The sequence below is a fragment of the Clinocottus analis genome, unplaced genomic scaffold, assembly GCF_023055335.1.
Source record: "Clinocottus analis isolate CAN_PGR_092001 unplaced genomic scaffold, fCliAna1.0.p SCAF_8, whole genome shotgun sequence".
Lineage (NCBI taxonomy): Eukaryota > Metazoa > Chordata > Actinopteri > Perciformes > Cottidae > Clinocottus > Clinocottus analis.
In genome coordinates, this window is record NW_027176240.1 from 19,189,330 (window position 1) to 19,209,687 (window position 20,358).

The 20,358-nt window shown below is 43.1% G+C and overlaps 1 protein-coding gene across 1 annotated transcript in view; it reads left to right on the forward strand.

The window, feature by feature from the left end:
* thada (THADA armadillo repeat containing) overlaps positions 1-20,358 on the forward strand; it is a 78,566-nt gene that overhangs the window by 49,921 nt on the left and 8,287 nt on the right. Inside the window, exons 31-36 of the mRNA XM_068567288.1 lie at positions 1,571-1,653; positions 8,351-8,724; positions 13,556-13,680; positions 15,904-15,976; positions 16,743-16,893; positions 16,986-17,108. Of these exons, the coding sequence (XP_068423389.1) occupies positions 1,571-1,653; positions 8,351-8,724; positions 13,556-13,680; positions 15,904-15,976; positions 16,743-16,893; positions 16,986-17,108 (929 nt within the window). The remainder of the gene's footprint in view (positions 1-1,570; positions 1,654-8,350; positions 8,725-13,555; positions 13,681-15,903; positions 15,977-16,742; positions 16,894-16,985; positions 17,109-20,358) is intronic.

The following is a 20,358-nucleotide window of genomic DNA, read 5'->3' on the forward strand; positions in this document are numbered from 1 at the left end:
CAAAATGTATGTAAACATCTGTCAGAGGGGTACGCTACAAGCTGTAACTCTGAGATAATTGTGACACTGATGTCCAGTAGTCTCAGTGAGAGCAACAGTCACTTGTGTTTTTTCCTGAAAGAGCGTCTGGAAGCTCCACTCTCACTGAGACTACTGGACATAAGTATCACAGTTATCTCAGAGTTACGGCTAGTGTTGCTAACCCGGCAACCCTGGCGCTATCTGTCATGAGGCTGCAGCACAAGGGGAAACTGCAGACCTGGGCGTGACCTAAGCCAAGCAGGAGGGGGCCAATCTATGCACTGCACCAATGCTGTGTAACGTAAAGCCTCCCAATGCAAAAAAAAACCTCACATCGGATCAGGAAAAACTCCCCAAATAAAGATAGTAAAACCCCTTTAACAGGTAAAAAAGGAAAGAAACCTGAAGGAGAGCAACAGTGGAGGATCCCTCTCCCCGGATGGACAGAAGCAATAGATCTCATGTGGCCAGAATGAACAACGTAACATTACGTGAATATAACAGAAATTATACATATAATGAGTGGTAGGCATGGACCACGATTGTATTGTGATATGAAGCAGAAAAAAAGGAATATTCACCCTGGTTTTTGTGGGCTACATTTGGGAACCTACATGCTATGCATCATTGTGGTGCACTTTGAGAGCAAAATGAAGACGCTAGGTAAAAGATTTAGTTTGAGTGTTCTTGTAAACAATTTAATCGTAGACACATAAGTTGTATAGATGTGAATGGTGACGACGACAACAAAAAGTCCCCTTTGGACAGCCTATTTTGAGCACCCGTCAACCCAGAATCTTTGGCAGAAATGGCCTCATCTGACTCATACATATCATATATCATATATACAATGCATTAATAAAACATTAAGTGTGTGGAGACTCAGGGGAAGAAAAAACATGCTTAAAATACATAACTGTCCTGTCACCTGGCAGCACATATATACATAGATTCACCTCATATTCAATCCGTCTGGGTTTAGGAATCAATACAGTCACAAGACCCAATACAATTGTTTGGTGAAAGCGCCGGAAAGAGGCTAATAAATAAGGCTCGAGTTCAAAAGCGATTTGGTCGCACAGACAGTAAACAACACTAAGAGGTCTGATCAGGATGAGGGGGAATGACCTGAGACCTTGAGATCAAACCGATTCACAAGCTAATAGATTGCTTTTGAGTTGCAAATGTCCGATGACCTAATTCAGCAACTTGTGGTGAGAAATGAGCCTGTTTCTGAAGAAAAAAATCTCCATCTGTCATCTTGATGGAAAATAAATAATCAATGACTGCAGTGTTCGGTCTTTAACTTGATTCATCGTTTGGGAACATTTTTTTGGGCTTATATTATAAAAGGGTCTTTCTTCAATGCAGTGTGCTAGTTAAAAGGAAAAACTAATTTACCAAGACAGACCAAATGTGGTCTTTGAAATGGCATGTATGTATGTATGTATGTATGTATGTATGTATGTATGTATGTATGTATGTATGTATGTATGTATGTATGTATATATGTATATATGTATTTCTTTCTTTCTTTCTTTCTTTGTAGACAAAATTGCTGTGAGGTGACCAGAGGAGCCTTTCTGGATGTGTTGGTTTCCCTGTGCGGGCAAAAGATCAGCCTTCTGGACGGTGAGTGGTCAACTTAGGGGTCACTATGTCTAACTCAGGTTTCAACTTGGGGGCAAGATACAAATGGCAATGCGGAAGTGGTTTAAACTTGCTTTCTCTCCACTGACCAGTAGGGCTCAGCTCCTCCAGTTGCAAAAATAAGTCTGGTTATATAGAAGTCAATAAGAAAATAGACTTCTCACTTGGTATTTTTACCTCCAATAAATATTGTAAACATGAGTTTATGGACTCCATTTCAAGGCTTCAAAACAATTACTTACAAAATAAATTTTCCCTGCCTCGCACTCGCGAGCCAACTTAGTTAAATCACATTGAGTGGAAACCAGTTGAGTGGTGGTCTTGAACATTTTTTGCGTTTGTGTCCACTCTCCTTTTAGACTTGATTGAGATTTGATGATGTTTTTGCTGATGTCAACCGCTTGCTGGAAAGTTGATCTGCTCAGCAAACTGCAACTGTCCCATTCCCCCCTTTTGGTGTGAACCGGACCGTGAATACTTTAAAGTCTTAATAACAGACGACCCCGCCGTGACGTTTGCCGGCGTGGCTGTCCACCGCGCTCTGCATTTAGACTGATTGTTGACAGGAGTCAGCTCACCCCCGCCCCCCAGTGTGTGTGTGCATGTGCGTAGACCGACTGAGGGTCTCTCCACTGTGGAGGAATGTGAAACCGAAGGCGAGCGATCTCTGACAGATGGTGGGATTGTGCCTGTGACCCAGTTAATGAGGAGAAAAAAAGGAAAGGGAGAAGAGGGGGGAGGCATTTATGTTTTAGGCCGCAATGTGCTGAACACATGTCAGTCTTGACAGTGAAAATACCAAAAATTTCTCAAAACCAGCCAGCTAATTGAGCGCCTGGCCCGGCTTGCCTCTGTCCCTTACGTAACTAAATCAGCACCCTGAAACACACACACACACACCTCCAATGCTTCTCTTTTATTATCACAAGTAGCTCTTTGGCCTCTCACCCCCTTTTGTTGGTCTGCCTTTCCATTTTGTCTGTCCTTCTTCACCTCATTTCCTAAATACTTTTGTAACTGTACCAAACAAATCAGAGTAAAAAAAAAACAATAAAAAAGCCACAGGTTCATCCGAAAGGCTGCACCAGGGGTAAAGGAGGTGAACAATCAGGCCCACACCCCTTTTTTTTTACTGGCACCCTGCATAAAGTAGGAACTTTGAATATAGCAGCCAATTCCTCACAGCTCTGAACGTGTGCGTGTGCATGCGTGCATCAGCCCTTTGATCCACGCAGACTCATTAAAAAAGCCCCCATAGTCCGCCTCTTCATCTTTTGCTTTTCAGTCGTGCCAGTAAAAAAAAAAAAGAAGAGGAAGTAAACGATTTGGTGTGAGGGAGGTAAAGGAAAGTAGGTAAACGATAACTTACTTTTCTGTAGTCCCACTTGATGTAATGGTAAAATATGATTTCAAATGCTCAGTGTGAGAATCTGTTTGTAAACCTCCATTTCCTGGAAAAATCTTTTTTTTGTATGTCTGCGCTAAAGAAGACTAAAATTACGCTTCATTACATTTATATTATACTCCAAATGAGGCCACTTAAGTCGGCGTTGGTTTCAGGCTGAGGACTGTTTGTTTAAAATCTAGACTGGGGGTTCTAGGCTACGTTAGCCACTGTTTCTGAAGCACAGACATGATGGTCTGTTCGTTTGTGGACTGGTCCAGTTCGGCCCTTGTTTTGAAGAAGACTTGTAACTAGAAATTGATAAACTTATGTTTACAATGTTTACTGAGGTAAGAATTCAAGTAATTTTCTCATAGACGTCTATACAATCTGACTTTTGATGGGCCATAAGAAAAAAAGGTTTATGAAACTTGGCTTAATTTTTCAGAACTGGATACAATTTTTTTATTTTATTTTCTTATCTTACTTTTCTCTATACAATCTGAACTGCTTAACATCAGAACTCTACTATTCATAGGAAACTAAGGGCAATGTCTCTTTCGTTCATCTCACAGCTCATAGACGCAATGGGCCCCAACCACTTGAGCCCTTAAAACACATCAGACAAAAGGATTTCTAACACTTATGATTGATATTGATGCATTATTAATATTCTAGCATAATACAAAAAAATTGTAAAAGCAGAGTTTCAGTCTAGTGTTATGCAAAACACTAATTATTAATTTGCATTTGCATTTAATGTTCCCTCCTGTAGATACACTATGGTTGTTATAATTCTTTGGCAGACAATCAGCAGTGATGCGGGCAGCAAGATAGTAAAACTTCGCCATGAATTTAGGAATGTAACAGCTACTGGGAGAGTAAGACGTCATTTTTGTAATTTGTTAGCGAGCTGCTAATTCTATCACTTTTAGGACTGTGTGTGTGTGTGTGTGTGTGTGTGTGTGTGTGTGTGTGTGTGTGTGTGTGTGTGTGTGTGTGTGTGTGTGTGGCTTTTAGGGTAATTAGAAGGAGGGGCCTCTGCAGATTGTAAAGCTCCATCGGTATGAAAAGGAGGTCAGCTGTCTCACACTGTCACACACACACGTAGCGTCTGGGGTTTGTTTTTCACAGTTCGGGTAATGAAGGTGAAAGCTGATGTAAAATCCAGCTGTGTGCTTGCGTGGGAGAGCACGTGTGAGTGTCCCGCCAACGTCCCAGCTTGACGCAGCGAGGCATTTTTACTGCCGGCCTTTCAGCGGGCTGCGGACGCCACTAAAGGGGAACTAGTGACACACACCTACACTAAGAAGTACACATCCAGCACACTTTAGTTTTTGTGCACCATCACAACTCTTAGTTTACTCGATACAACCACGTGATCTGGTCAAAGAACATGCACGGCCTTCCAGTCTGTGTTTCTGAGGGACACTTCTTGAAAAGCAACTTAGTTTGGCGTGCTTACACTCTGTCCTCTATCCAAATGTGCTGCAGTGGCCGTCTTACCCTACACCGCCAACTAGCCAAGTTCATTTAAACCAGATGTGTGAGCTACGTTTGGTTTAGCTGTTTGAGCAAATCTGTGAGACGCGGGTGAGCTTGAATCTCTCACAACACATGATCCACAACTGAGGTTATGAATCTAGATCTCTAAAGCATCCCTTTATTAGGTTTCTCCATTTTTCTACATCCCTTCTGCTGGGTTGTTTTCACAGACTTCAAAGTCCTACTGTATTTTCATTTTGGGCGTCCACGCGGGCTAATAACACCGGGTTATGGACCAGGTTTCAAGTTTCTAAAACTAAAACATGACAACTGCACGATGGAAATCAGCTACAGGCTACTGACTTCTATCTGTCTTCTGATTCCTGGAAAATGTGTGTTTGTATTGTTTGTGCTCAAGAGCAGTGGTATTATTAACAATGAAGCTAGATTTCATGCATCAGTTTACCCACTCTAACTTTCTCGCTTATTGCCACACATCCCTCTAGACATGAATGTGACTCTCAATCAAGCACGTAAAACCTTTATATTCGGCAAATCAGGCTCCTGCTAGCCATATCAGTGCTTTGATCAAATTACATTGCGCTCCACATAGCAATGACTGAGCCAGCAGCTAAAGGTCCTAAGGCAGTGCTTACAGTGCAAACTATGGCAACAGTGACAGGGCTAACAGTGTTCACCTGAGGGGGTAAACTGAGGGCGGGCACAAAGCTTCAGTCGGGACGGCGTTTTCTGCTGTTTGAGCACAGTGTGGACCGACATCGTGAGCTCGTAACTGATATGAACAGCTACTGGTGCCAACATCGACACGCTTATTGTAAGTAGAAAATGCAGCTGATGATGTAGACTGAAGCTGAAATTTTTGCTAATTGGACATGCCGTGACTGCTAAGACCCAATCAAGTAGCAAAGATGGGGCATCTAAGTCCTTGTTTGCAAACTTTTTCGTTTACGCCCGTCCACACTAGAATGCAGTGGCAAGCCGTGGTTTTAGACTTAGGCCTTTAATGAGAGCCGTATGTTCCACATCACGGGCAGACTGGGAGAAAAAAGTGTCTCTGGAGTTACTGTCACTGGCATTCACACAGTCCAGCACCACCTGCTCCGCCACAGGGCTCCACCGCGAGCATCTGGGGCGAGAGGACTAACCCGTGAAGCCGCACTACATGACAAGAAGAAGAAAAAAAGGAGACCCCGTGAGCAAGGTCCGCATGCCAGCCCTAGCTTTTATTGCGCCACAGAGTTTCAGAGACCCTCTGACTGGTGTGTGCGTTATGCTGCGTTCACACTAAACGCAAGATTTTTCACGTCGTGTCTACCGTGTCAGTTGTGTTGCACGCCAAAAAGTGTGTTCACACCGAACGCAGCATGACTAAACGAGCCGCCACAAAGGGGGCGTGGCTCATCTCCGTAGCTTCTCTTCGGGAAAAGAGCAATCTTTCACGCTATAAACTATGGAAGAAATAACCACTGCTTTATACTTGTGTAAATTCCACATCCGTCAGAACATAAAATTACGTTGTGTCTGATGATATATATAATAAATAAATAAAAGTATCAAAGTTTTGCTTAACAATAATTATATGCCTATTAAATTGACATGGTGTCATTTTTCTTAAAGGTAGCCTATAAAAACAATTTAATAACTAGAGTGGTTTGCAACAAACAAGGCTGTTCCATAAAACCTGAACATATTACCTAAATATTCTAAATTGCTTTCAAAATAAATACAATTACTACTCGTATGGTCTACATTTATTTATTAAGGCATTATTTTGAAATGCATTCAAGAAACTCAGAAATCCAGTGTTTCTACCAATGCTGAGACAACCTACGCCCTTGACACACACTCCGACACACACTCGGCCCTTCTCCACCGTGACAGACAGCCGTTTTCTCTTTGACACGCTCTCATTCTCCTTCAGTCATCTTTCTCCTCCTCCTCTCTCTCCTTCCTTCATCATCGGTGTCATTACTGTGCCCCCCTCTCCCTCCCTCCCCTATTATAACCATTAGGGTATGCTTGTTTGGTCCCAAACCCCCTTTGAGGATCAGGTTCCATGGTAACCTGGCCCTGTCTCCACGGTAACCTGGCCCATCTCTGGAGGAATGCTGCATTTCCCGCTCTTTTGTCCCTCATTTTGAGTGGCACTGAAGGGCCGGAGTGTGTGCGTGCTTGTGCGTGTGTGTGTGTGCTTGTGTATTCTCCCGTTAAACTATTTGAGTTGGTTGTCAAAGTGTAGCCGGTGTGGATTCTTGGAGTAGTACTGGAGGGAAAAGCATAGCCTTAGAATGGCATCGGGTTACTCAATAGTTGCCCTGCCTCTGGATTATACTTATATTTCAGAGGAAATGCCCGTGAGAGTGTGTTTATTTGTGCACCCATCACTGTCAAAGGGTGTATGTTCACAGGTGGCAGCGTTGACACAGCAATGGGCATTTCCAAACACACTGACGCAGCCTTTCCTATAAAAGTAAAAATAGAAAAGAACAGAGGGGGCTGGCTTTGTCAGCCTGGCCTCTTGATAATAGATAAAACAAAAAAAATACTCTGAACCTTTAAATGGAACCTGGGATGGTTGCAGTTTTCCTCGAAAGCAGGCACACAAAAATCGATCTCTGTATAAGCGTTGCTGAAGCTTGACAGTACAGTGGTCCCTCGTTTATAGCGGGGGAAACGTTCCAAAAATAACCCACGACAGACGAAATCCGCCAAGTAATGAGCTTTATTTTTTACAATTATTATACATGTTTTAAGGCCGTACAACCCCTAACCACACACTTTTATACACTTTTCTCAGACAGGCATGAACATTTTCTCACATTACTCTCTTATTTAAACACTCTCAAAGTTCAAACTTTCGTGGTATTAAAAAAATAAACCCAAACATGTTTAACATTTAATTTTAATGATCAATCTACGAGGTTCTCTGACCGTGCGTCTTTGTCCTGGCGCCGTTCCGCTGACTTTTTAGCCGAACGTGTTCTGTACCGAACGTATTCTGTACTGTACAGGAGACACTGCCCGGAGGAGATTGATTGACAAGGGTGTACAGTACAGTCCCTTAGCTAATCAGGGAGCTGTCCACAATGCGCGGTTCTCTCTTAGTCAATCAGGACGCCGAACACAATGCACGTTCATACTGTAGCTCTTTAAAAAAAAAAAATCCCCCCCCAAAAAAATTTGCGAAAGGTGAGCCGCGTTATGGCGAGGGACGACTGTACTGTGAAGGCATTTTGTTCAGTCATGAGCTTGAAGTGTCAGGGAAAAGTTACACATCAACGCTGAATTTGGACTGCAGTGGTGACTCGAATGATATGATATAATGCTAAGAGAGAAAAATCCTTTTTGCTTGTTGTTGTAACACTCATTGTGGCCACAGGAGGCAGAGTTCACCTCTACCACATGTTCTAAATAGGATGTCCCTGTCCAGGTTAATTTCTATGAACTCCAAATATGAGGTACTGTATGTTACCAATAATGTAAAGAAGAATATTCTGGGAAAACTTATTTTTCAACTGTTCAGTCATAAACACAGGCGAGAAAATGATTTATCAAATGAAGAAAATAAACCAGAATATTTTTTTCCTCACTTGCCTCACAGGACTTTCTGTACTTCTCATTTTGAATGCAGCTTCCTTTAAGTTTCTTTTAAAAAAAAAAAGTTTTTGTTTAGTCTATTCAATGTCTCCTTTTTTGTTGTTTACTAAACCTAAATAAAAGCTGCCAAAGTCGTACTGAATGAATAACCAAACACACACCCAGCTAACAAGAAGATTTGTCTGTTCTCAGATTCCGAGGTTGGTGCTCTGCGTAAGGAAGCCCTGGCCGTCCTGATGGCCTCGGAACTTGTCACCTCTGAGTCTTCCTCCAACACCCAAGGGCTCGGCGGCACCCAGTACCTGCTCAGCCTGGCCCGTGTTGCCCTCAGCGCCGGCGTGGAGATCCCAGAGCTCTGGGAGGGCTCTCGGCCCGCAAGCCGGCTTCTGTTGTGTCTGCTGCAGTGCCCCCAGTACGAGGTGAGGGAGCTGGCCCTGGAGGGAGTCCTGAGGAGGCTGCAAGAGGACGAGAAAAAGAACAGAAGACCTGAGTGGCTGGACGAGGCCACCCTGTTGAACCTGACTGGCCTGGCTCTTCACGAGACACACCCCCTGTGTCTGGCCAAGGTGATACCACACATGCCACAACATTACCAGGAGGAGATAGAGAAGGAGCTAGCTACAGTTTCAGGGACCCAAAAGGACATTTGCCCACAAGTTTATTAAATGTTCCAATCATCTCGAGAAGGCTTGCGTGAGAGGCTAATCAGTTGCCGGGGGACACGCCAAGCACACTGGCAGTGGGCCAACTTGCTTACACACAGGTTTGAGTGGGTTCCACCCTCAAACAAGTTTAAAAGCCCATTATCTGTTTGGGGACAGAAGGCGGTATTTCAGCGTGTCCATAAAGTGAGGACCAGCAGATCTGCGCCGTTACTCCCCGTCTTTCACACTCCTTCAGAGCTGACCTGACTCAGTGTCCATACGTGCATGTGTGTGTAAGTTAGTGCCTTACGTGTTGCGTTTCTGCTTTCCACGTCTTTGTATGTATATGGTTGTGCATTCTCTGCCAGGCACTGCTTTACAGGCCAGCCAGTAATGTTTGAAGTGCAGGGCCCGTTAAGTGGAGGCCTGCCCCATGCTAAGGACACGCCAGCCAAAAACGGGCCGGTTTCCATGGCTAAACTGGGACTCCAATGAAGCATTCTGGGAGAGGAGCAGCGGTGGGCAAAGCCAAGAACATTGTGCTGGTCCACTACCTGCGCAGAGATCATGCTTTCAAAAGCTGAGGAAGTCTCTGTCATCTTCAGGCGTTATTTAAGACACATATGCTAAAAGAATTGGCTGCATTAGAGGACTCACATCGGACAGATGGTAGCCTCGTCATTCCCAAAAGGTAGAAATGATTCAGTGCATATCAAAGAAACTAATTTAAAAATGCCATGAAGCTACGATCACACCGCAGTGCATCACCCGCAAAACCACCATTTTCCCATGGTGCAGCACACTTCTTGCTGTTTTATACATAAAAGTACTCAATGGTACGCCAGACAGCACATTAAATCAGGAGCTACTGTCCCACCAACTTCCTGTTGGCGCCAGCAAATGTGGTACGGCTAGCTAGCAAGTTTGCTTTTGGGCTTTGAGAGAGCAGCAACATCCACTTCCTGTTTATGGGAAATGGTAAATGAAGCCGTACTTGTATAGCGCTTTTCTAGTCTTCCGAACACGACACGACATCATTCACCTATTCACACATTGATGAGAGGAATTACCATGCAGGGTGCCCCAGTATTAGGGAGCCTGCCGAATGGGGATGGGGATCTCGTTCCAGGGGGGTGTGCAGCATCTAAGAAGGCCCTGTCACCCCTGGTTCGGCGCTTGGTCTTGATGGTCTTCAGAGTGTTTGCATCAGTGGACCTGAGGCAATGGGTTAGGGCAGGGAGGAGGTCTGAAAGGTTTGGAGTGGCTCGGTTGTTTAGGGCTTTGTAAGTGGTGAATAATATTTTAAAGTCTATCCTGTTCTTGACCGGGAGCCAGTGGAGGTTGTGTGCGACCAGGGTCACATGTTCATAACGGCAGGTTTATGTGAGCAGTTGAGCCGCAGAGTTCTGAACATATTAGAGTTTGCAATGTTCCTAAGGTGAAAGAAGGCAGATTTTGTGATGTGATTGGCTTGGGGTAGGAAAGAGAGGGTGAGGTTGAGAATGATACCGAGGTTGCGGATCTGAGTGGAGGGGGTGACGATGGAGCCATCGATGTTGAGAGAAAAGGTCTGGGCTGAGCGAGTGAGGGAGTTCGGGCCGATGATGAGTATTTCAGATTTCGTGCAGTTGAGTTTGAGAAAGTTCATCCATAATTTTATATCAGTGAAATAGGTGGTGAGAGTAGAGTGGGTGACTGAGGTGATAGTCTTAGAGGAGAAATAGAGTTGGGTGTCGTCAGCATAACAGTGGAAATCGGGTGACTGAGGTGGAGGAGTTACAGTTGTTAATGACAATCAATTGATGTTGGTCTGAAAGATATGAGGTGAACTGGAGAGGGCAGTGCCAGTTATGCCAAGGGAGTGCTGGAGATGTGAGAGAAGGATGGAGTGGTTGATAGTGTCGAAGGTGGCGCTGAGTTTAATAAGAAGGAGGATGGTGAAGAAGGCAGAGTCGGCAGACTCATTTGTGATTTTCAGTAGGGTGGGTTTCTGTGCTGCGTTTTGAAGGAAAGCCAGAATGGAAGGGTTCATAGAGATTATGGAGATTGAAGTGAGACTTGAGTGATGCAACAGCTCTCTCAAGGACTTTGGACAGGTAGGGGAGGTTGTAGATGTCAGGGTCAGTCTGAATCATCAATTCAGATTCAATCATCGGTCAATCATCTCAAACAATCTGTACACATACAACATCCTCTGTCCCGGGATCCCACATCGGTTCAGGAAAAATTCCCCCCAAAAAAGGCTGTCCAGGTTTGAGAAGACGAGACGGCAGGGTACCGCGCATGGTTGCCCTCACTGTTTATTTGCATGTTAGAGATACGAAGGTCTGTACATGGACACGCCTAAATTACCGTGTTTTCCTGTAACCTTGTGGCTATGCACTGAAATGTGCATGGGCAGGCCCAGTGTGTGGCAGGATGTTAGCTCATTAACGCTGGGAAAACTGTGAGTGCTTTGGTTCTGCATAGAAGAAAGCGAGAAATGCAGTGGCCAAATGAGTAATGACACTGGCTGGGCATTACTGGCACCCAAAATACACAATGTGTACTGTATAGATTTTTTTGAAGGATTTCTTGTTATGAACTCTTGTGTGAACTCTCACACAAGGGCATTTTGAATCACTCTGCAGGGTTCTTACAGTCATGGAAAACCTGGAAAAGTAATGACATTTTAAAATAGTTATTTCCAGGCCTAAAGAAGGTCATTTAAAAAAAATAAAATCCTAAAAGTTTTGGTGAGGTCATGAAATTCACGCTGACTTTGTAATAATGAATATTCTTTTCAAAGAAAAACGCTTAAAATATAAGCATTGTCTCTCATTTATTTGTGTCATTTAGAGTATACCGTATGCTTTGGAATTCTCATTGTTAGTTTAAAATAGAGCTGGGCAAAGTAAAAAAAAAAACAACTGATTAATCACATGATTTTCCTGCGATTAATCACATTATGCAGTAAATTCAACAATTAAGTTTAAACTGGTGTATTGCACTAGTTTTTTTTGTTCGAGTCTTCTGCGAGACTGCAGCGTGAGGTGAGTTTTTTGTGCGGCGGAACGGCAGCACCGCTACTCGCTGAGAACATAGACTACATAACAATATGTGCTTTGACGTCAGGCTTAAGTCAGAAGGTTGTCAACACTGCCTGTCGGTGAGGCTACGGAAGCGCGCGCGCACGCGTACATGAATCGCCTTCAAAGTAAAAGCAGTGTCGTTGTATTGCATTTATGGCGTGCATCTTATTTATTTATTTTTCATTTTTGATTGACCTCACGCGGGCCTGACTGGGAGAGCCGTAAGACGCCCAGGTCTGAACTACGCCGCCTGGGAGAGATTTAAAGTACAGCACCTGTGTGCGGCAGTGGTAAGCCCCTTCCAAAAAAAAAATCCAGTTATCGCATTATCAAATAATTCTCGCAGTTAAAGTATTGCCAGATTAACGCTGCGTAAAGCGTTAATTAGCCCAGCCCTAGTTTAAATACTTTTTTTTTTTACTTTTTCATGTACACAAAATGTTTGGTCATGGAAATTTGGTTCAAAATCATGAAAATCCATTAATCAAAATGTGTATAAACCCTGCCTCTGTCATGTCTCGGTGTAAGATGGCTCCGCTATGCGGTACATCTGCAAATTCGGCGTACCAAAGCACACCGTTTTTGGAAAATTTCTCCCTGCCAGATATTGCAGGCAAAAGTTCCACATAGAGTGCTGATATTAGTTCATTTAGAGAGAAAATGAACCAACCTTGTCTGTCCATCAGCTGGTAAATTGCGTGTTGGCTTGATTTCATTATTTAATTTTTTTTTAATACACCAATGTAGTACTATGTCTACCCCTTCTGGCAGTGAGAGTAACTATAAAAATGGTTACGTTCTTACCTGAAAAATTATTACAACCGCAGGGAATGGAAGCAGTCACATTATCTATAAACAGGTGCATCTCAATGAATTAGATTATATCATATATGATATAGATTCTTTACACACAGGGTGATATATTTCAAGCCTTTATTTATTTTTTGGCTTACAGCTAATGAAAACCCCAAATTCAGTATCTCAGAAAAATAGGATATTGTACATATGTTCAGTATTGTAGACTCATGGTCTCAGACTATATTTGGCTAATAAACTGAAAACATCTGCAAACAGCGTTTTAAAGGATTTCAGTTTTGTAGGCAACACCATCATGGTAAAAACTACTGACAGTTGTCCAAAAGATAGTCATTGATGCCACAAAGGTGTGGATGTTGACGTATGTTTCCCCGGCTGGATGCATGTGTATGGGTTTTTTTTTCTCACGTTGAGTGAAAACCTTTTCCACCTCCTTCTGACTCGGTTCACCTGAAGAAGTGACCAGACCAAAAAATGTAAAATGTGGAGGAAGCAGGAGTTCAAGTGTAGGGTGTGAAGCTAAAAGACGGGAGCATATTACTTCCTAAATAATTCTGCACATCTTCATCCATGTTGTATTTGTGTACAGTGGGTGTAAAGGGGGGAGTGAGACAGCTGTGTGTGCATGGTTAGGGTGTGTGTAAAGAGGGACTGAACCGGTGGGGTTAAAATTACCTTCATGTTCAGCACGGTGCCAGCCGTGCTGAACACAGAGAGAAAAGAGAGAGAGGACAACAAAGCTGTGTAACGAATGGCCCTAAGCATCTTCCCTCCCTAGCAGCTCTGAGTGCATGAGAAACTACATTATTTACTTATTTCTTCCTCTTTCTGACAATGTCTTTATCTCCTTCTCCTTCTCCGCACAGGTCCTCACTGTATTGCGTGTGTTGAGCTTCAGCAGAGTCCTCGAGTGGAGGGACGGTGCAAAGATCTTGTCCCAGGAGGAGGCCCTGCTGCGCCTTCTGGCTCTGGCTCAGGATTCTATTCACAGGTCAGGGAAGGCAAACATGTGGAAATAGTCTTTATAGTTTCAAGTGAGTGGTTTGGGATTTGGGGCTGAAGCATTTGGGCGAAGCATGTTACATGTTAGTGCAGTGAAGGGGAGGACAAACAAACAAACAAACACGCACACTGATACTGTACTTAAGTGGGATTTAAAAGCCCTCGGAGCGGACTCGCTATCGCCTCTCAGGGTACGAGTGGCATAACAGGATGGGCTTAGGCTAGCTGGTTACTGTGTTCATTTCACTAGATAGTTGGGGGCGGGGGGAAGAGTAACTGAAATAAAATGGGTATGAAAAGTATTCAGACCCCTTTAAAATTTTCAATTTGTTTCATTGCAGCCATTTGCTAAAATCAAAGTTCATTTTATTTCTCATTAATGTACACACAGCACCCCATCTTGACAGAAAAAAACAGAAATGTAGAAATTTTTGCAAATTTATTAAAAAATAAGAACTACAATATTACATGGTCATAAGTATTCAGACCCTTTGCTCAGTATTGAGTAGAAGCACCCTTTTTGAGATAGTACAGCCATAAGTCTTCTTGGGAATGATGCAACAAGTTTTTCACACCTGGATTTGGGGATCCTCTGCCATTCTTCCTTGCAAGTCCTCTCCAATTCCGTCAGGTTGGATGGTGAACGCTGGTATACAGCAGTGTACTCTCTTAGCTGCGTGTGTGCGCAGCCGCGCAGGCCAGTCGAACTAGCCGCGCAATTTTGATTTTGGTTGGTCAATGGCAAAACACTTTTTTTTGGCCACAACTCACTAATTATGACAATTTCGTCCGAATGTTTAAGAAGGATAAAATGGAAAAGCAATGACATTTTGGACAGACATGAATGTAACAGCTACATGACTGTTTGGCAGCGGGGTACGACCACAAGTTCTAAACGACATATCGTGAACAGCACAGTACGGTAGGCACTGAGTTCTGTGCTCCATTTACACAACAGAACAAAAACCTGCAACTTCCAAAACATTTCAAGGTAAAAGCAGGAAACGGACAGCGTGACTCTAAAACACTTGGTGAAAACTCACTGTCAGAACGGTGCCGAAGCCGGCTGTGGCAGGCTGGCTGGCTATTTAGCCTTCAGTCTATGGAGGAGGGACATCAAACAATTGCTGGCTGCACCTTAACTCTGCACCTGGACACACCTGGAGCTTACTGGTTCCTTTCTGCATGGGTGCTCGTCTGTCATTGTGGTATTCAGGGAACCCAATTGTCAGCCAACCAAGTTTAGCCAAGTTTAAAATGACAAAAAAACAAACAGATGAAAGCCGATATTTGTGCTGTCAAAAGCTGTCATTAGAGCATTATTTCTACTTTAGATTATTCACACCTGTCATGCTGAAGCCGTTATATTTTTGTGAGAGTTTAAGAGACTCCATCCTCCTCTTACCTCAAAATTGATTTGGCACATAGTGTTCCAGCAGTATTTGTGTGTGTGTGTGCACCGCCTTTGACACAAATTGACAGACACGCACGCCTCCCTTGACAGGCCACCGCTGTACTTTTCTCACCCTGACAAGAGAATACAGGCTAAGAATAAGGATTGAATTACAAAGGCTTTTAGCCCCGTGAAGTCTTTTCCTGGCCACAATCTCTGAATCCCGGGATCCACTTTCCCCCTGAAGCGGCCCCAGGATTTTGATTAGAGTCACCGAGAGACCGGATTGGGTTGCCGGCCACCCTCGCCTGCCACACGATTGAATAGCACCCGAGCTAATGTGATCCATAGTGCAGTGGCAAGTACCAGCACACTTTTTTTTTGCGGGTTGTAAGTCAATACAGTTGAGCGATGTGCACATAGTAGTTAAGGGTTAGTTTTCACTGAACGACCTGAGGAGTCCACTATTGTATTCACACCCATTCACACTAATAGGTAAAACTAAACCGTTGTATTGAAGTGAAGTGGAAGTATATTTGTTTTTTTGTTTATGTATGTATATATATATATATATATATATATATATATATATATATATATATATATATATATATATATATATATATATATATACACACACACTTCCACTTCAATAAAACAATATTCTCCTAAATTACAAGATTTTGCTTTAAATGAGCCCCCATCAGTTCGAACCACAGAGCAGGAATCCCTTTTCCAGGCAGACGTTAAAAATAATCTTACCAAAGTTATTCTTAGACATTTGGAAGCTGATATCAGGTGTTGGATGTTGCGTTTCAGTGTGGAGGTCCACTGTGCTGCCCTGACCCTGGTCTCTCAGCTGGTGGTCCAACTGGTGAACTATAACCCTCAGGTAAATACCACGACTAATTTCTTATACGGTATTGAAAGATGTGTTGGTGGCCTTTATTGAAATTCACATATCCCTGCTGTTGGTTGAAATTGATTGTGGTAGCTTAGGCTACATCCGCACTGATACTTTTGCTACGTGTATGCCGAGCGAACCCCTAAAACGTATGATGAAGCCAACCTCCACGCTCGCTTCCTGATTAGGTTTTATCAATCCCGACCTGTTAGCCACACTAGTGGTTCATTCAACAAGGCGGACTACAGTCGTTGCTGACCTCAACGTCTCCGCTAGCAGCTTTTGGTGCAGTTATATTCTGCATTTTACAACGCCACTGCTGCCTACATGCCCGGAAAGCAGGCTATTTAATTACCGCATCCAGCTGTGTAATCTACCTGATTCCTTCTTATGTTGGTATGTGCATACCCAGTGTACTTGAATAGTCATGAGATATGCATTCCCAGGCATGTTGGTTTGCACTACGGAGGTCGTTCTCGCTTTGAAACCTAGAAAAATCTATTCATGTGGATGTATTATTAGCTAGCCTACAGCATATAACACTTTTCATTTCAATTTTAAAATTCAATATGACTGTAATTTTGTTTATAAAATATAGGCTATTGAATTTTAAAACCAACCAACCAATGTAGCCAGTGGTTATGTGGTGTGAGCCAATTTTCTTCCTTTTTCGTTGAGATCTCAAACAAAAAAAAAACAAATTCAGATTTAACCACAAAAAAATGCCTGTTCTACCAATCAATTCAAAATCTAGGGTGCGAGTGCGGTTTCTTATCTAGCCGAGTGGGCGACACTGGTGTGCTTAAGCTGTGGCGAGGAGCAGCCGGTGGAGGTGAAGCTGGCGGCCGCCGAGGTACTGGTCAGCTGTACAGCCACCATGTTATCCAGCAAGCATCTGCCCCTGGGTGAGTCGAGACCAATATTTGGAAGAGACCAAAGAAATGTCACAAAAAAAAAGTCAAAAGGGCAAATGTGTGTGTGTTTGTGTGTGTGTCAGGTCTGTCTACCTCACTGTCTCTGTGGAAGAGTCTGTTTATGCTGCTCCAGGACGAAGACCAGGATGTGCGAGATTCGGCCTCTGACTTCATCTCTAATGTACCAGCGCCTTTGCTCAGTACAGGTACACACACTCCCTCACAGAATCATGACGTACTAACTAACATGTACACAAGCATGGTTTTACATATGATATTCACATTGACTTACATGCTCACCCTCTCCATCGAAGTAGTGTAAGATGATTGATAATTACTGAAATACACACACATACACACCAACACGCACACACTGACATATAAAAAAAAAAACACAAACACATGGTAATGTTAATAAGGGTCAATGACCTTATTATGTGCTGATTAGAGCTGTAAGAGCGAAAAAGTGTGTTATTGTTGGGTGAATGTCTGAAGTCTGCTTTGCTCACAACTATACCTAATCCCCACCCTCACAATTCTCTTTCTCTCTCTCTCACACACACACACACACACACACACACACACACACACACACACACACACACAAACACACAGTATTAGAGAGCCGACAGCTGCCAGTTCTCAAGTGCCCCTCGCAAACCGCCACGGTGCGTCTTTCTGTCCTCGACGATGCAAGAGCCCGCCTTGTTGTGTCTGTCGCCATCACGCATAGCATCTCAGAACGCAACACAAGACAGCAACACATCTCTTTAGGAGCGTCCATAGTCCCTCGCAGCTACGGCATTCACATGGTCATGGGGAAATATCTTTTACCGTGAGAAAAAAGAAAAGTCAAACTTTTCCTTTTTGTGTTTAGGGGCGAGGATTTTGTGCTTGTATGGAAATAAGAGTGTGGCATCTTCTTTTGTCCATCCATATTTATTGCTTGTTTTGGAGATTACAGTTTTTTTGTGTGTTTGTGAGGTTGGGAGTGTGTTACTGGCACACATTCACACTGCCGAGAAAAAAGGTTCTTCTAAGTGACTTCACTCTCCAGCCACACCGCTCGAAAACTCATGCTTTTTATGGAAATAACAACAAAAACCTTTAATTGGAAAAATATGTCATCGAGCTCAATAAATGATGTTTCTATATTTAGAAAGACTACTGTGAGCTGGGAGGACATGTTGGTTGCTTGGAGAGCTTCGGCATTTAATAAAGTCATCACAAGTGCATGAGCAACTCACTTTAAATTCAAAGTGTTTGTCTTCGTTGCATAATTTTTTTAACAATTGAATTTTTACTGTTTGTTCCAGTATTAAATTCTGGAAAGCGTTTTTTTTCCCACAACCTCGAGGGACATGGGGTAAAGTTCTGGTCTGCCTTGGCAAAGTCCTGCATTTGATAGCTTTTGGCTCGCTTACCTGCACAATTTCTCAAATAGGAAATAGAAATGGGAATACTGCCATGGTACTCAACACCAGAGCTACATATTGCGACACTGCGGGTGTGTGTGTGTGTGTGTGTGTGTGTGTGTGTGTGTGTGTGTGTGTGTGTGTGTGTGTGTGTGTGTGTGCGCATATGAACGCGTCATACCCTGCAGGCCAGTCAGCTAGTCTGCCCATTGTGTGTTTGTGTTTTATGACCTGCCATTGCAGAGTCAAGTATCAGAGGGTGTTACCTGCTTCAGATGGAGGTGACGACTCTTAGCCCTTTGATATGGAGGACAGGCAGGGACGTGGGAACAACGACTGCAAAACACACACAACGACAAAAGGCAAACACTTCCCCCCTACAGGAAGGACCTACATTTTGATGTAATTGGATTGTTTTAACTCTCTTTAATTGCTAATAATAATAATAATAATAATAATAATAATAAGCCTGGCACTGTCCAGTATATCAATCTTTTCTAACACTCAGAAAGCAAGCAACTGAGCATACTTCCCAAAATATTGAACCAATCTTTCAAAAATGTTTGTGACAGCTCTAAAATGACTTTGAGGCAATCAATACATTGTTGTTGTTTTTTGTACATGCAAGAGGTCTGAGTCACAGGTACAACAATGCAAACAACTCAAACTCAAGCCTAAGCTGTTTTTTGTTTAAAGTAACATGATTTAAAATAATAACAGATATTTTTCCATCATTAAGTAACAGTAGAACCAATCGTTGCCTTTTTAATAAAGTGTGTGAATGCTAATTAACTTTTTTTGTTTCACATAAAAGGCAACCTCGGATTTTAAGCTAGATGAAATCCAAATAAACCTGTTCGATGGCGTGTGGGAGAGAAGTTTAGTTCAGATTCACATCAGGTTCGTCGAATTCTCTTCTGTGACCTACAGTGGAGCCATTGTCCTGTACAGGAAGAGAAAATCTAATTTAACCCCATCCCACCCTCCAACACCAAAATTCCTCCAGGCTAATTGGGTCTGAAATCAAACCCCATTCACCCTCACTGGCCGTGCAGCACTGTGACGGACTCGGGAGAGGAACATAGGGGTTATTTTATATCTATATATATACATAGCGAGTATTCACAGTGCTTTACTTTTTCAACATTTTGCCATGTTACAGTTTTATTCTAAAATGAATTAAATTCATTTTTTCCTCAACACACCCGAGAATGCCAAAGTGAAAAAGGTTTTTGGAAGAAATTTGCAAATCCATTAAAAAAAAGAACAAAAGTATTACACGTACAGAAGTAGTCACAGCCTTTGCCATGACACTCAGGTGCATCCTGTTTCCACTGGTCATCCTTGAGATGTTCATACAACTTGATTTGAGTTCACTTGTGCTAAATTTAGTTGATTGGACATGATTTAGAAAGGCACACACCTGTCTACATAAGGCCCCACAGTTGACAGGACATGTCAGAGCACAAACCAAGCCATGAAGTCAAGTAATTGTCTGTAGACCTCCGAGACAAAATTTTGTCGAGGCACAGATCCAGCAAAGAGTACAGAAAATCTTCTGCAGCATTCGAGGTTCCAATGAGCAAAGTGGCCTCCATCATCCAGAAATGGAAGAAGTCTGGAACCACAAGGACTCTTCCTAGAGTTGACTGCCCAGCCAAACTGAGCAATCGGGGGAAAAGGGCCTTAGTCAGTGAGGTGACCAGGAACCCGATGGTCACTCTGACAGAGCTCCAGCGTTGTTTGTGAAGAGAGGAGAACCTTCCAGAAGGACAACCATCTCTGCAGCCCTCAACAAATCAGACCTGTTTGGTAGAGTGGTCAGAAGGAAGCCACTCCTCGGTAAAAAGCACATGACAGCCCACCTGGAGTTTGGCAAAAGGCACCTGAAGAAACAAAATGAGAAACAGACCATGAGAAACAAAATTCTCTGGTCTGATAAAAAAAAAGCCTGCATGCCAAGCATCATGTCTGGAGGAAACCAGGCACTGCTCATCACCTGGCCAATACCATCCCTACAGTAAAGCATGGTGGTGGCAGC